The sequence below is a fragment of the Pleurodeles waltl genome, chromosome 1_2 (genome assembly GCF_031143425.1).
Source record: "Pleurodeles waltl isolate 20211129_DDA chromosome 1_2, aPleWal1.hap1.20221129, whole genome shotgun sequence".
NCBI classification, from domain to species: Eukaryota; Metazoa; Chordata; class Amphibia; order Caudata; family Salamandridae; genus Pleurodeles; species Pleurodeles waltl.
This window is the reverse complement of record NC_090437.1, coordinates 453501198-453517142: the sequence shown is the minus strand read 5'-3', so window position 1 is coordinate 453517142 and position 15945 is coordinate 453501198. Positions and strand designations below refer to the sequence as shown.

Genomic DNA, 15945 nt, shown 5'->3' with positions numbered 1-15945 from the left:
TGGCCATGTGGTGAGGCCTCACTGTACATGCGCTATTTGCAGACGTTATTGTTAGGAGAGGTGAGACATAATTAATGCCTGTACATTTGAGTATAAGTTTTTACCTGTGACTGATAAGCAATTATTTCCCAGTATCTACAAGACAATGGCTATAAAAAAGGTGTCTACCACCTTTTTAGGCTTTGCCTGCACAAGCACTTTTGTGTCTGCTTGTGAGTCCTTTTGTTAGTAAAAAAGTTATAAGGGGCTTGGAACTAGCCCCTTACCTACCTGAACTCACCATTGCCTTACTCCAACGTTGCTCTGAATTACCTGCTTGGGATTGACCAGCACATTGTCTTCACACCACTCCCTGTCATCAACGTTGTCTTCATCTTCTTCGTTAAAATACTGGAGAGTTGCCTGTGGACATAGTACTCCTTACGGTTACTTACTGTTGGACACTGGCCAGTGTCCTTCCCACTGGCTGTGACGCTGAAGTACTTGTTTTTTCTCCTTGCATGTTGTCTTATTTCTTCTCTGACGTATTATTTCTTCCCTGCCGTCTTCTCTGCCTTCTTTCTTTCTTGTTGCTGTTTTCTTTTTTCTTCCAGCATGCAGTCTTTTTACTTCGCTTTTTTCTCCTCTCTTCTTCCATCTTCTCTCTTCTTCCATCTTCCGTCTTCTGTCTTCTTACGTATTCTGTCTCCTTCCGTCTTTGTCTTCTTCCATCTCCTGTCTTCTGCCGTCTTCTGTCTTCTTCCGTGTTCTCTCTTCTCCCATCTTCTGCTGTCTTCTGTCTGTCTGTATATGTACAGCCACTTTTAATTAACCCCTTTAGCTCGCATTGCTTAATTTGTAAACATCCATGTGCCGGTGCCTAAAGCTTTCCATTCCAACACGCAGCTGTTGCAGTTCAATGTGAATACTGGGGCATCATTATTGTAAGCCATCTCGGGCATTTTTAATATTTGTGAAGCCCCTTTTAACCCCTTTATTTCACAGTGCTTAATTTGTAAATACAGTCTAATGCTAAAAGTTTATTTCTGAAAAATGTTTTTATTGGGTTTATATGATAATTGTATATGTTATATTAATCTCTCCTTATTGCAATTTTGACCATGAGCAGGCCAACTTAATAACCTTATTACACTATGACTGTTTGAACACTCTTGATATGTTTGAGTGCCCCTTCTAGTTGATTTCTCTTGTTACTCCTCCGTGGCGCTTTTGCCTCTTTTTTGGGGGTATTCTGTTAGCCAGCCAACAACTCTGATGGTGGAGTGGTCAAAGTGGTATTCTAATGGAAAACGCATGGCAGATTTAAAGTAGGATGATAAATGCAAACATTTCTATTTTTTGCAGCAGATAGAGGAAGAAGTGCTTTAGTTACATGCAGGGCCAATGGAATTATGGCAGGAGAAGACCAAATTATGAGGAAGGGTTGACCAATATATGGGGAAAGAAAAGACCAGTTATGAATTTACAATGCCAATAGCTCTAACTCAAGCAAATGTGAGACCTATTGCATTACAAATGCTTTTTTGCTTTGTATTGGTGTGCACCTTTAGATGTTGTGGTCTGTGGCACTAGCACGTTAATGTTTAATGCATTTGTTAAATACAAGAAATTAGGAAGTTTGATTGGAGCATGCCAGGCACAGGTCGGCTTTCTGGTAAATAAAGCAGTTGTGTTTCATAGTATAGGTAAGAGGGGCACACTTCTTGATTTTGGTAGCATGTTTTTTCACCAGACAACGTTTTTTATCAGGCACTGTTTCTTTTCTAAGCACCACTATGAGTGCCGGGGGCAGCAACTTAAGGGGCACTCTTTATCCATGTACACATCTTTGATTGAGGCACGTATTTTGCTCAATAAGGCACACCTTTTATCCTTATATACAACTTTGATTGATGCAGATTTTGTTTGGTAACTTAGTAGTGCTAGAGCTTACATTTTAGTGCTGTCCCTCATGTCACAAAAGTCATACAAATCTGACAAGTTTAAGTTTATGAAAGTAAAAGAGAGGCAAACAAACATAGAAAGCTGCATTGACATGCATTTTAAATGTGGAATTGTTTGTATTTCAAAATTTGATTAAGGTGCCCTATGAATTTTATCATGTTAGAAGGTTAAACCTGATGTTAAAATGAAAGTGCATATAGAAACAATATTGAATTTATTTTGATTAACGGAAGATTAATGACTAAAAATATGTGCAAGTGAGAGAAATGCATTTCTCAGTTATAATTTATGGAATGTATGTTTTGCTTGAAATGAAATGTATTGCATATTATATGTGTTTTACTAAAATGTACTAAATTAATGCAACCTATATATTTCCTTGTGTTAGCATATGTTAGGCCTGGAGAGCTTACATTTTGCAGTCAGGTGAAAAGTGTTAAATTATTATTTCATAACATGAAGTCTTTTTTGAGCTTTTGCTCCCATGAGAAGCAAAGTACTCTTGCAATAGATCCATTGTTTAAATGTGGAAGAGATGTACCCATTTGCCCTTGGAAACATTACATTGCAGGAACATGGACTGAGATTGTATACATTTGTTTCAAACCTGCTTGGAGTCACACTGAATGGAGATGTTCCCATGACAGACGTGTAAAGAGATGTGCTTGTTTCAGTTTGGAGTCTTCTGATTACCCTGATTGGTTGATGTCCATGCAACATAACAAGAACTAATACCTTTAGCTAATTAGACTGATTGTGTAATTTGAAATATCAATGGAAACTTGAACTTTAGTCAGTCGTGGTCAGTATTGATGAGATTTAAGCAGCTGGCAAAGAAATGTCTGATGCTTGCAGATGCCTTGCTGATTTCGATGCTTTGCTGATGAAGATTCCCTGAATGCTGTATCCACTGGAGCGGTATCGCCCTCTCTGCCATTTGCCCTTATCCTGAAATGCCCTTTTTAGACTTCGGGCCTCATTAAGAATTTGGCAGGAAGGAGGCCTGGAAACAGGCAGTCCAACCTCCAGCGGCAGCAGCACCGCAAACAACATCTGACTGTATTGCAAGCATGCAGTTGCCATGGCAGACCCCCCTGGCAGCACCACGGCGATCCGCTGCCACCAAAGTAATATGAAACAGCACATTGGATGAATTTAAAAACAACACAGTGGACACAAATTGCGAAACTGGACACACCTGTAAAGGGCACTATAAAACACACCCTGTCACACACCACAATCCTTTGCATTTACACAGCAACAAACACAAGTCAGAGCAAATTATTTACCACACAGTACAGATACTAAGCACCACTTTCTTTCACCATCTCATACAACACCCTCCACACACTTTTGTCCAGTCACACCCTTTTGCACTTCCCCTCTTTAGTAAGTCACTGTCACCCGTTTTTTTTCCACCATGGCACGTTTAAAAACTTCCGGTTTCTCAGAAGATGTGTTGAGAGTCATGGTGGATAAAATCATGAGAGTAGAGCCTCATTTTTTTGGAGCACAAGTCCAGCATACTTTTCTCAGTAGGAAAATTGAAATGTGGGACAAGGGTCGTCAACAGAATCAATGCTGTAGGCATCACCCTGCACACAAAGAAGGACATCAAGAAGAGGTGCAATGACCTCAGGGGCAAGTTCCGTTCTCTGGTCTCCAGGCACCAGCTGCAGGTCAAAAAGACTGGCAGTGGCCCTCCCAATGCCCCAGTGCATCTCTTTCCCTGTGATGAGAAGGTTGTAGCCATCCTGCATCCTGAGGGTTTCACAAGAATACCTGGGGGAGTAGAGTCTGTTAAGTCAGAAGACCAAAAATGTCTCCAAAATGCTGTCATGCATGCTCAACATTTGTATCTTTTACTGTTACTCAACTCCCCAGCCCAGTGTTCACCTGTACAAAGACCTCGATTGGGCAACTCACATTTGAAGTGTACTCACTTGGGGAGATGACCTTTGTATAGTGTGTGTAGTACAGGGAGTAACATGAATCTAACACCCAGCAGGCAATGTTTATAACTCAAAACACCTGTACAGTGTTTGCCTGTCCAAAGACCCATGATTGACAAGTCATCCTCAAATTAAGTTTACTCACCTGGGTGGATACCATTTGTGAAGTAGTGGGGAGTAGTGGGAGTGACCTGATTGCAACTCCCAGCGAGCCCTGTTTCAGTAACTCCAACCACCAGCCCAGTATTCTGTTGTCCAAAGAACCATGTTTTGCAATTCCCAAATGAAATTTGCTCACCTGCGGGGAGAACATTCGTCAAGTATTGGGGAGTCGTGAGAGTGACCTGACTGCAACTCCCAGGAGGCACTGTTTCTCTAACTCCAAAGACTAGTCTATTGTTCTCCTCTCCAAAGAACACTGTTTTTCAATTCCCAAATCAAGTTCACTCACGTGAGGGGGAGGGGGGAAAATTTGTCAAGTATTGGGGAATAGTGAGAGTGACCTGTCTGCAACTTCCAGGAGTCACTTTTTCTCTAACTCCAAACACCAGCCCAGTATTCTCTTCTCCAAAGGCCCACATGTCTTGATTCTCTATTGAAGTTTACTCACCTAGGAGGAGGATATTTGTATAGTGTATGTAGTACATGGCCTGACATAACCCCAACTCCCACAGACACTGTTTTATTTCTCCAAATACCCCAGTGTTGTACAAATCAATTAAAGGGTACCCACCTGGGGAGATAACATTTGTATAGTGTGAATAGTACAGGCACTGCCATTACCACAACTCCCAGCAGACAAGGGGTGTGGCTAGTAGCCAGTGAAAATGGCCACAGGATAAAGACGCTCCACTAAAGCCTGAAAATATCCCCTCTTAAATCCATCCAAAATCCTGCCAGTGCTCACTGATCGGACCTGGAAAAGCAAGTAGTGGATTCCTGGATCGTGCTAAAGTGTTGCTGGTGTGAGAGATGGTGTTGTCATGAAGTGAGGAGAAGCAATACTTTGCTCGCCCATTAGGAAATGACAGACAGCACCTAGAGACAGCGACAGCAAGGAGTGGATGACCCAGGAGGGGGTAGTTGGAGGGAGCAGACAATGGTGGTGCCAGTGGGGACCAAATGGAGAAGGCGAACCCTCTCTGTGCCCCATAATGACGGCTAATCAAGAGCTTCAAGGCTCAATTATGCCAATAGAGCCTAAGCTGGATGCAGTAACAATAGAGGTTAGTCTCCTGCAGGCCAACTTTGGTAAAATTTCTGAGAAAGTATCTGTGGCAGAGACACACAATGAGGGGCTGCTGTTCACTATAAAGCATCTTGTAGAAGAAGTAAGGTCCCTTACCACCCAAAGTGCAGCAGTGGCAACCTGATTGAAGGACTAGACAGGAGGAGCTCGGAGAAATAATGTACATATGGTGGGAGTGCCGGAGGGCATGGAGGGCCCCAGCGTGGATCTCTTCATCGAGGATCAAGGCTTCAATAAGCTCAAACCAAAGAGGTTGTCCAAGTTTTTATCTGTTGAGAGGGCCCACAGGGTACCTGGCCCTCCCCCGAAGCCGGGAGACCCTTCCCTACCATTTCTGTATGGATCTTCAACTACAGGGACCGGGAAGCAATTCAACAAATGGCCAGATCTCATGGCGACCTTTATATCAACAATGCAGTGATTCATTTCCTTCTGGACTTCACACTTCAGGTGCAGCACCAAAGGAAGAGCTTTGAGGAAGTGAAAACAGCACTCGGGTGAAGGAAGTTAAATCTATGATGTTATTCCCTGCTAACATGCAAATTCTAACTGACAGACAGAAACTCATGGCATTTTAATTCTGCGGAGGAAGTATGGTACTGGCTGGAAGGCTGGAAAGTGGTGGGCAAGCAGCTGCATGCTGATCGAAAGGTAAACCAATTCTCTGAGAGAGGAGAATGGTAAGCTGATCCTCCGAATGGAAAAAGCCACAGTGCTTACCAGCAGATACGTGAGCAGGGCCTCTCAGGGGCCGTTTTCCAATACTCCTTGACTTTACAAGACAGTGATTCCAAAAATGTTGTAGGCCGATGGGCAGAGGAAATGGGCTGCTCAGGGCACAGTTAACCGAAAGGTGTACACAGGAACTCTATCCTTACAAAGAAGGGGATAGAGTATGCTCTCAATTTTTTCCCTATTCTTATAGGTACAACACAAGCAGTGGTGGCCTACCCTAACCTTTTGATGTTATGTTCGGGTGACAGGTGCTCTGCAAATTGGGATGGTGGGTAGTTCAGAGCTCATACTGCAGGGTTGCTGGGAGGGGGAGTTGATGGGAAATGTAAAACTGATCGTATTGGCATTACTATTGTTCAGGCACAGAGTCAACTGTTTGGCAAAGAATGTGTTATCTGAATTTTTCAGGGGCAAGATCAGATGTCAAAAGAGATGGTGGGGGAAAATTCAAGGAATGGTGATCACACGTTTAGCATGTTACTTCAATTATGACACATAATCCAACTTAGAGGCTAACCATGTGGTCATGGAACGTTAATGGACTTGGCAGCAAATTAAATGTACATTAGATCTCCAATACTCAAAACATCATGCACCAGATATTGTATTGTTACAAGAAACGCACCTCCTAAGTAATTATTACAAATCATTGGACAGATTTGGTTATGTACTGAGGACACATGCTAGTAATACTACCAACTCTACCAGTGTGGGGATCCTAATTAAAAAATCAGTCACACTCACATGCCATAAGGTATAGCACAACACGAATGAGTGCTATGTGGCACTGACGGGCACATGGGAGGATATGACACTTAGGGGCATATTTATACTCTGTCTGCGCTGAATTTGCATAAATTTTTTTGGCGCAAACCTAACACCATATTTATACTTTGACACTCGACCCCGAGAATGGCAAAATTCCACTGTGTGCGTCATTTTCTGGATGCGTGAAACCGCCTTGCATTAATGACATGCAAGGTAGGCGTTCCCGGCCAAATAAATTACTTAAACACCCGTGCACCATATTTATCCTACCGCGCACAAATTCCTCATGGCTGGGAGGCGGAGTCGGAAAATGGTGCACAGCCCGATTTGCGTGAAAAAATAATGCCTGGGTCAGGTCAAGCATTAAAATGGGGCAAACACACCAGTACTTAAGGAAAACACACAGAAGCAACAGCAGAGCTCCAAAAGGAAGACATGGAGGTGCTATTCATCCAGCATGCACGAAGACGCAGGGCACAGGACCAACAGCAGCAGCTTCCACCACACTAGCAGGGACCCCAAGGCAGGAGAGGATTTTCCGTACCAGGCCAACCCTTCTGGGCCTCAGGGAACATGACATCATCCAGAGGTGCAGACTAAACTGGCAAGCCATTCAGCAGCTGCTGCGCCACATTGAGCCACAGTTGGCACCCTGCTTGCAGACACCCCACATCATTCCACCAGAGACCAAGCTGCTAGCTGTCCTCCACATGTTGACAAGTGGCTTTTTTCAAACCACTGGTGTCCTGGTTGCTGGTATCTCACAGTCATCATTCTCTGCCTTCCTACCCAAGGTACTGTATGCCATCATCTCCCTCACACCCCGCTACATCAGCTTCCCCACACACAGCTGAAGCAGCAGGAGACCAAACAAGGCTTCTACCAAATCAACGGCTTCCCACACGTGCTTGGTGCCATTGACTGCACACATGTACGGATTGTGCCGCCTGCTGCAACTGAGCATCTATACCACAACAGGAAGCACACACACTCCATCAATGTGCAGGCCATTGTGGATGACCTGGTTTGATCACCAACATTGTGGCAAAGTATCCTGATAGTGTACATGATTCATTCATCTTCTGCAACAGCACCATCAATCAACAATTCTAGGATGGACGATATGGAAGTGGCCTACTTGTTGGTAAGAACAGAAACCCAGTTATATACGCACAGCACAGCAACCCTGTAGAACATACAACACATACTCCACTACATTGACACATGGCCAGGAAGACACTGAGGTTGTGACACTGCTAGTCATGTCTGATATCCTGTCCCAATGGGATACACACCTATGGACAACTGACAGATGCAAGTAACAACAGATGCCACTCCAGAGACACAAGGGACCAGTTTAAAATCACACAGTGACAATGACATGGCCTTAACTGCCAGTACAACTTGGAAGATGAATCTTCCAACATCACATCAGTAACACACAATCACACACCCTTCCAAACAATATGTACTGTGTAAGGGGTATGCAATGTGTTTCGCTGCAGGTCAAACACCATGACACACATAGCATGATGATGATGACTCTAATGAATGGGACATGGAATCATTGAGGCTGTACCAACATCTCACATCACTCCTGGGCTGCCATTGCCCACTACCAATAAGCAAGTGGACTGTGCTAAAAACACATATTGATGTGACAATATTGCAAAGTTCACATTGCTACACATACGGATTGAGACAATTACACATATACACAACAGATGTACAGGCATATGGACCTTCTTAAAATTAAACCTTCACCCCCACAACCAAGTTAGCCACATTATGTGGACCAGGTACAGTAGTGTAGGTACACGTTTGGACATGAGCCAACTCGGTGAGGTCAGAAAAATAGGTTTGCATAGAACTTGTCACACATGGGATGTTTGTGCATTGTCAATTGTCAACACTTCAGTGCTGCCAACTTATGGAGATGTGTTGTACATTGTCATCTAGCCAAATCAAAGGGCCTCACTGATGTTTAACAAATTCGATTGCATATGTTAAATTGAGTGGGAAGTCCAGGCCATATAGATGCAACTCTGTTACCACCACTGTGGAATTGATTCTGGATATGGAAGTATCATGTCACCCCCAGTTAAGACACATGGACACCTCTTTCACATGACATAATGCATGGGAGTACACAATGTATTGCAAGTCTACAAAAATACCGCTGACATCCGGTCAATCAGCCAAACACCAGTTCAGATAATAAAACAACCCAATTCTGATGGTACATCTTAGAAGCCTAGGATTCCACATATACCACAAACACAGATAAGTCACAGACAACACAAGATAACAACTGCCATGCAAAGTGATAATCATGGTACAAGCTCCATCAAAAATGTTCACTCATTTTCTCTTTCAGCTGATCAGGGGTATGAGATCCAGCCATGGATCATGACCCCATTTGCAAACCCAAGCACTGCAGCAGAGCGTGCCTATAATGAGGCACATCAGAGGACATGCACCATAGTAGAGAGGACCTTTGGCATCCTGAAGTCAAGATTCAGGTGCCTTAACATCACCGGAGGCAGCCACTTATATTCACCGGAAATGGTCTGCAAGATCATTCTGACCTGTGCCATTCTGCACAATATATGTGTAAGGAGGAACATTCCCCTCTATGAACCAGACCCACAAATGCCTTATGAAGAGGAAGAGGAGGATGCTCTCCATCAACATGAGGGGCACCACCCAAACACTGCTGCAGGATTGCGAGAGACAACACATTGTACAAAACTTCTTTTAACTATAGTCACCATCACCACTTTCTTACCATGTCTCATTAAACACCTAATCTAATCACCAAATCATGGTCTCAGGTAATTATTTATGCATCACATGATCCATAGGAATCACAATCTGAGTTTAGCCTCATGGAGTGGTGCAGTAATACAGATTAGGATACTGAAAAATCCATATCACATTTGTTGGATATGAATGTACACCCAACTTCACACACAGTATAAATGACATATGTGGTGTTCAATTCACATTTGAAGGGCAATGTCAGAGTAGCACAACTATGGGACACATCCATGTTGACAACATGGTTCATTGCAGCATATGGCGCACAACTAAGACACCATCAATCACAAGTAAAACACTTGCTTCATACATGGGGCAGTGGATTTGGAATTGCATTAGTAACAGGAATGTATGACCACACCCTTGACAGCAGTAAGTGTGACATCAGCTGTCTCTGCAAGGAGCATGTGTGACAAGAAGTCCATGTAAGCTGCAAATGGATAGAACAAGTGCCCCAAGTATGACAAGCATTGCTCACAAGACATGCTCTATGCATGCCATCCCAGGTTATAAGTTTTGTCACAGTCATTTATTCAGTTCCTCCCCACCCTTCTCTAGGTGTCCCTGTAACAGGAGTATTTGTACCCTGATCATCATCTACATACACCCAGACTCACATTCTGAATCCAGTGTGCTTCCCTCTTTAGTATGGCTGCCATAGTCCTAGTTCATCTGACTGCATGGACTGCATATCACAAAATGCACTGCCTGGTAGTCTGTAGGACCTGTAATCACCTGTCCCTTGCTTCCCATGTGAAAGGTACTGTTGGCCCTTTGAACTTGATTCTCCCCTACAGGACTTGTGAGAGACTGAAGCTGCACACACCTGTGAGCACTTCCATGCAGACCAGCCATTTGAATCTGCACTGCCATTGCTGCTGCCTGGAACTGCTTAGAAGCTGGCATTTTATGTATATCCTTATTGTGCATAGCCGTATAAACCACTTGTGTAACACAGCCCTTGGGTTATTGTGTAACGTTGCAGCCGACAGCACAAACCCAGTTTTAATTTTCCACAGTGTTGTTCAGGCTTTTCCCAGTCTGAGGGGGTCATTCTGACTTTGGCGGGCGGCGGAGGCCGTCTGCCAAAGTAACCCCGTCGGAAGACCGCGAGGGTCATTCCGACTTTCCCGCTGGGCCGGCGGGCGACCGCCAAAAGGGCGCCCGCCGGCCCAGCGGGAAAGACCCTGCAACAAGGAAGCCGGCTCCGAATGGAGCCGGCGGAGTTGCAGGGGTGCGATGGGTGCAGTGGCACCTGTCGCGATTTTCACTGTTTGCAAAGCAGACAGTGAAAATCTTTATGGGGCCCTGTTAGGGGGCCCCTGCACTGCCCATGCCAATGGCATGGGCAGTGCAGTGGCCCCCAGGGGCCCCACGACACCCGTTCCCGCCATCCTGTTTCTGGCGGTGAAAACCGCCAGAAACAGGGTGGCGGGAAGGGGGTCGGAATCCCCATGGCGGCGCTGCAAGCAGCGCCGCCATGGAGGATTCCCTGGGCCAGGGGAAAACCGGCGGGAAACCGCTGGTTCCCCTTGTCTGACCGTGGCTTTACCGCCGCGGTCAGAATGGCCCTGGAAGCACCGCCAGCCTGTTGGCGGTGCTTCCGTGGTCCCCGGCCCTGGCGGTCATGAACCGCCAGGGTCGGAATGACCCCCTGAGTCTGCTCACTGTGGATTTGCCTTGTTCATGTTAGTTCCTGACAGAGTGTGCATACTGATTGTTACCTGTCTTTGTGTTACCATGGAGGTTCCCTGTGGCTACATTTCTTTCATAGTTGCTTTCCATGCTCTCACTTTCCTCCTGGGGTATTGTGTCTGGTGGGTCTACGATGAATCCACAAATATATTGTATAGTTTAAACAGTTTACATATGGTATCAAGGTCTGGGACATGTATTCAAATAGCCTAATCCCGGCACTATCCCTTGCATGTGTTTCATGTATGCATGAGTGACAAACAGCGACAATGTACTATGGCTGTATGCATGGATTGGGAATGGTGCCTCCAGCACAAAAAACAACGTTTGCTAATGTGCATGAATGGACAAAACATGTTTGTGCCCTGACGTTCCACACACAGATTCACATTGAATGCAACCCAATGATGATGGTGGTTGGTGGTGACTAGCTCTGAGATTAATCAGCACAGAGGCACTGATGTACCCTGTTCCAGTGGGAATTTACAATACCACCCTGTGCACAAATGTTGTGATGAAAGCTGCTGGGTTCTATTTACTGATCCATTATGTTTGTGAGCACACCAAGGTTACCCTGTTGTCTGCCTCATAAAACTTCTGCAGTGCCATAGCTCAAATATCCCCACCTGTGTTGTCAATTCCCCTTTGGCTTTCAGTCAATTCTGCTTTGAAGGATACTCTGTTAATGCAGGTAATGGATCCACAGACTCATGAGTAGACATGCACGTAACAGTGACAACATGGAGGACAATAATGACACCGGGTACACATGGCCACACACTTGAACTGGACACATTTATGCAATTAACCACTGAAAATATGTGAACACATGCAGCTTGGTCTGCTGGTCCTCCACTGCCACACAAGAAACATAGGTCATATATAGGACTCATACTGTGAAGTGAAATTACATTTTTGGATTGTTTTCCGACTCTGTGCCACAAACACTGTACCTATATAGCATTTTCAAATGACTGACTCATGGCTAGTATACAAGCAAGTTACAAGGATGTGGTATCCAACATTCTTGTACATGTGATGGCTTACTCATTGCCGTTATCAACCGTCCTCTATCTATCCTGTGCATAGTTTGTCATGGGAGATGCATTGTGTCAAAAGTCAGTGCAGTTCACACAGCATTAGATGCTACGTGTATGACAAACACATATCCTGACTCATATCTACACTGAATAGTTTGTGAAGGTTATCCACATTTACAACACATGCATACAAGCACATTAATGAAAGCACGTTTTGTGACGTTCACACATAGGCCCAACAAAAATTGAAATAGCCAATTCACAGACATTGACACCCAGGCAATGAGTTAATGTATTAAGTTTCATAGCCTTGCTGTCCTCTATTGACACACAACTTGCTTAAACTGGGTAATACTAATTTGTATTAAAAAAGTTTGGGTATCTATTGCGTCAGTGAAGAGTGATCATCCGGTACAACAACATGAGTATCATGGTCCACAGTAGTGTGATCTGCTACATGTGCCCAAACACTGGAATACACAATGCAGGTGCAAACAGCCCATCTCTGTACAGTTACAACTGTCATGTACTTTAAAAATGTGAAAAATGACACAAACAAAGTAAAAGACATATATTTTGACGCAAGCAGGTCAAAAAAGACGCATATGTGCCAAAAATCGCCTCAAATGCATTGAAAAATGACGCTTGCAGCCATTATACATCCATTGGCCCCGAGCGGTAACTCCTACACTGTACCCCATGAAATTGGTTACCAAAGCAAAATATTTGGAACTATCGATGCGGGGTAATTTTTAAGCATTTGCGTAAAAAAAAATTACGCACAGACTGTAAGCGTCATAAAATGTTGATGCATCATAATAAAAACGCACCGCATTTGAGGCAGGAAGTGATGTAATAGGATATCCTGTTTACTGAAATGGTACAGTGGGTGTACTTTCTCTTTCACTTTGTAGTCTGTGATTTTTCTAGACTGTGTGGCTGTGCTGAGAGTTTTGTCTGTCCAATTTGTTTTTTTGTCTCCTGTGTGCCATCCTATTTGTCATCTGTTTTATTTGTAATTGTCTCAGTTGTTCATTGTAAGTGTGTATTTGTCTTATTTGGTGTCTAATTTTGTCTTTGTACTGTTGGGAGTCTGTAGTGGGTATTGTTAGCTTGGGGATAGTTGGACTGTTTGTGGGTTACTTTACTTTAATTTTCCTCCCTCCTTTCCCTTTATTTTCCTCTGTACCCTTTATTTGTACTAATATTTCTGTCATGTTGGGTAGGCCACGTCTGGGGAGAATGGGTGAGGAGGAGCTGGGGGCATTCATTTGGCTGGTGTGCCACGTCCTCCCCCTGATTATTGAAGCAGGTGGCAGGGTGATACAGGGGTATCACACGGAGGCGAGGAGGATCAGGTGGTCCAAGGTGCTGTATCATCTGCGTTGCATTTTTAACACACCGCGCAATGACCACCAACTGAAGACCTGCTGGACCACCTGGGTGTTGTGATTGGGGGCCCTGTTGGTGAGTACAATTCAAAGTAATGTGCACATTTAAATGCTCTGTAGTGACAGTAGCAGATTTGTTGATATGCTGCAGGGAATGTTTATAGACACGTGGAATGCAAGTTAAACATACAGTGGCCCTGAGTTATAAAATAATTGCTACACATCACCGTCATTTGTTGATGCAACAGCTGCACAAACTTACAAAACACAACTTGATCTTGTAAATTAGTGCTGCTTTCACGTCAATAGATGATGGTAATGCGGCTCAAACATATGTTTCATCCATGGTCTGTGAGTGTACCAGGAAAGAGATGTTTTTTACAAGCTAAAGCAAGGAATAAATGTTTTCCCCAATTATTTTGAATACATGTCTGAACTGTGTTCTGGCCCATACGTACAAATTCCTTCCTAACATCAGGTGATGTCTTAGGCTGATAGTTTGACTTGGTTGTACCACAATTAAATTAGGAATGGATGCCAAAGTACTGCACACGGGTTCATATCTAAATGTTTGGTGCTATTTTCCATAGCTGTAGCATAAAACATGATTGAGGGATAACAAATATCCCTGGCCCTCTGTTCATTGTACCTGTGTCTTTTAATTTGGCCTTGGGCACAATAGCTGGAAGAGAGCTGATGCATTTGCCATCTGTGTTGCTTTATAGCCATGCACTTCTCATAAGTTATTGGGTCATCATGGGATACCGGAAGTTGGGGAATGCATGGTCACAATGTATTACTTGCATGATGTTGTGCAAGGGACCCCTGAGCAATTCCATCATACATATAAAGTTCCCAAATACTTTGCTAGTTTATGTTTGGTACACCCCTGCTGATCTAGTGCAGCATATGTACAATAGCTAAGTTCCCAGTATGAGTGCTACCACAGACATGGGTGTATGCTAAGATCAGAAGACCAGCATTCCTGTGACTGCTGCCATTCCAAAGGTACATACAAATTCAAACCTACATCATCATGATTAACACAATAGGACATTTGGTAAACCACGTTTCAATAATGGGACAGTGTCAGTTTGCTGTATACCTGCTGATCTCCCAACTTGACAAATGTAAGATGATAAATGTGGCTAACTGTGAATTCCAATGCCCAATATGGGTACACAGGGCAATGAGTGACACATTTCAGGTGCAAGGACTACACCTGTGCCCATGCATTCTGTCATGGATGACCACAATATACACTGTCAGCATATATTTATTTGTTTTATTAATTTCAATAAGTGGCAAATCCATGTTTGGCGTCAGATTGTCATCAAGTAACGCATAGGATCCCTGCCATTATGGTGTCATGGGGGCATATGTGGCTCTGGGGACACTGTAAATGTAGCATGTGTAACCTACACACAACACAGGCCCACATTTAAGGGACCATAGAAAGCATAATAACTCATGAGCTTAACTCAAGCCACAAGAGCATCACACAGTAACTGATTGTCCCTTGATGCACAAGCCACAATACCTGAGTGACTGGTACTGCAGTGCACCAGGAATGTGGCTTTGCATGTCTCTCATTACAACAAATGATGAAATGGAGTACACTCTATAAATGAGTCTGCAACCAATTGAGGGATCATGTTTGTCACCACATGATAGTTAGGGCCACTGCATGTGTGCATATGTGTCTGTATCACTCACTGGAGTGACAGGGTCTATACATGTTTTCAGTGGTATGTATGTTGGAGTATCATCATGTCTGAGGGGATTGACTTTCAGATATAATGTCACACACAGTAATTTTACTTGAAAGTGTTGTACTGTGCACAGACATTGAGCACATTTCACCCTTCCATGCTTTACAGGTGGACCTGCCCCTTACACAATTGGAGAAGTGGCTCGATTTGTGGATCCAGACATATCCAGTAAGTGTTGATATTTCAGTTCTGTGTTGTGTTTGCAGCTGTTGTGTGATTGACTCCTGTGTGTTGGACACATAGCAAGGTATGATGTGCTGGCACATTATCTGATATGTAACTTGACTGGAGTCTGACTTTTTTTCCCATAGTTGAGTTGGACAATCAGAGGCATAGAGTCATATTTTGGGATTGTAGTACAGCCCTGTAGACATGGTCATGTGAATAGGGTGACATTTGTTGTTACATTTCTTGTAAATAAAAATTTGGAGAAGGCAATTTTCATGATTTAGTCAGCAAGTCATGCCCTGAATCTCACAGAATAGGGATGCCATAGTATTACCCACAGACTTGAGCCTCCCTATTCACTAATTAACATGTTAGACTGTATGTTTGACTTCCTAGCAGCATCTAACTCCA

The 15945-nt window shown here is 43.8% G+C and overlaps 1 protein-coding gene across 1 annotated transcript in view; it reads right to left on the bottom strand.

Moving 5' to 3' along the window:
• Nucleotides 1–508: 508 nt before the first annotated feature.
• The window catches only part of LOC138254661 (protein SREK1IP1-like), a 28099-nt gene continuing 12662 nt past the window's right edge, over nt 509–15945 (bottom strand). The window contains exon 2 of the mRNA XM_069205818.1: nt 509–783. Within this exon, the coding sequence (XP_069061919.1) occupies nt 509–783 (275 nt within the window). The remainder of the gene's footprint in view (nt 784–15945) is intronic.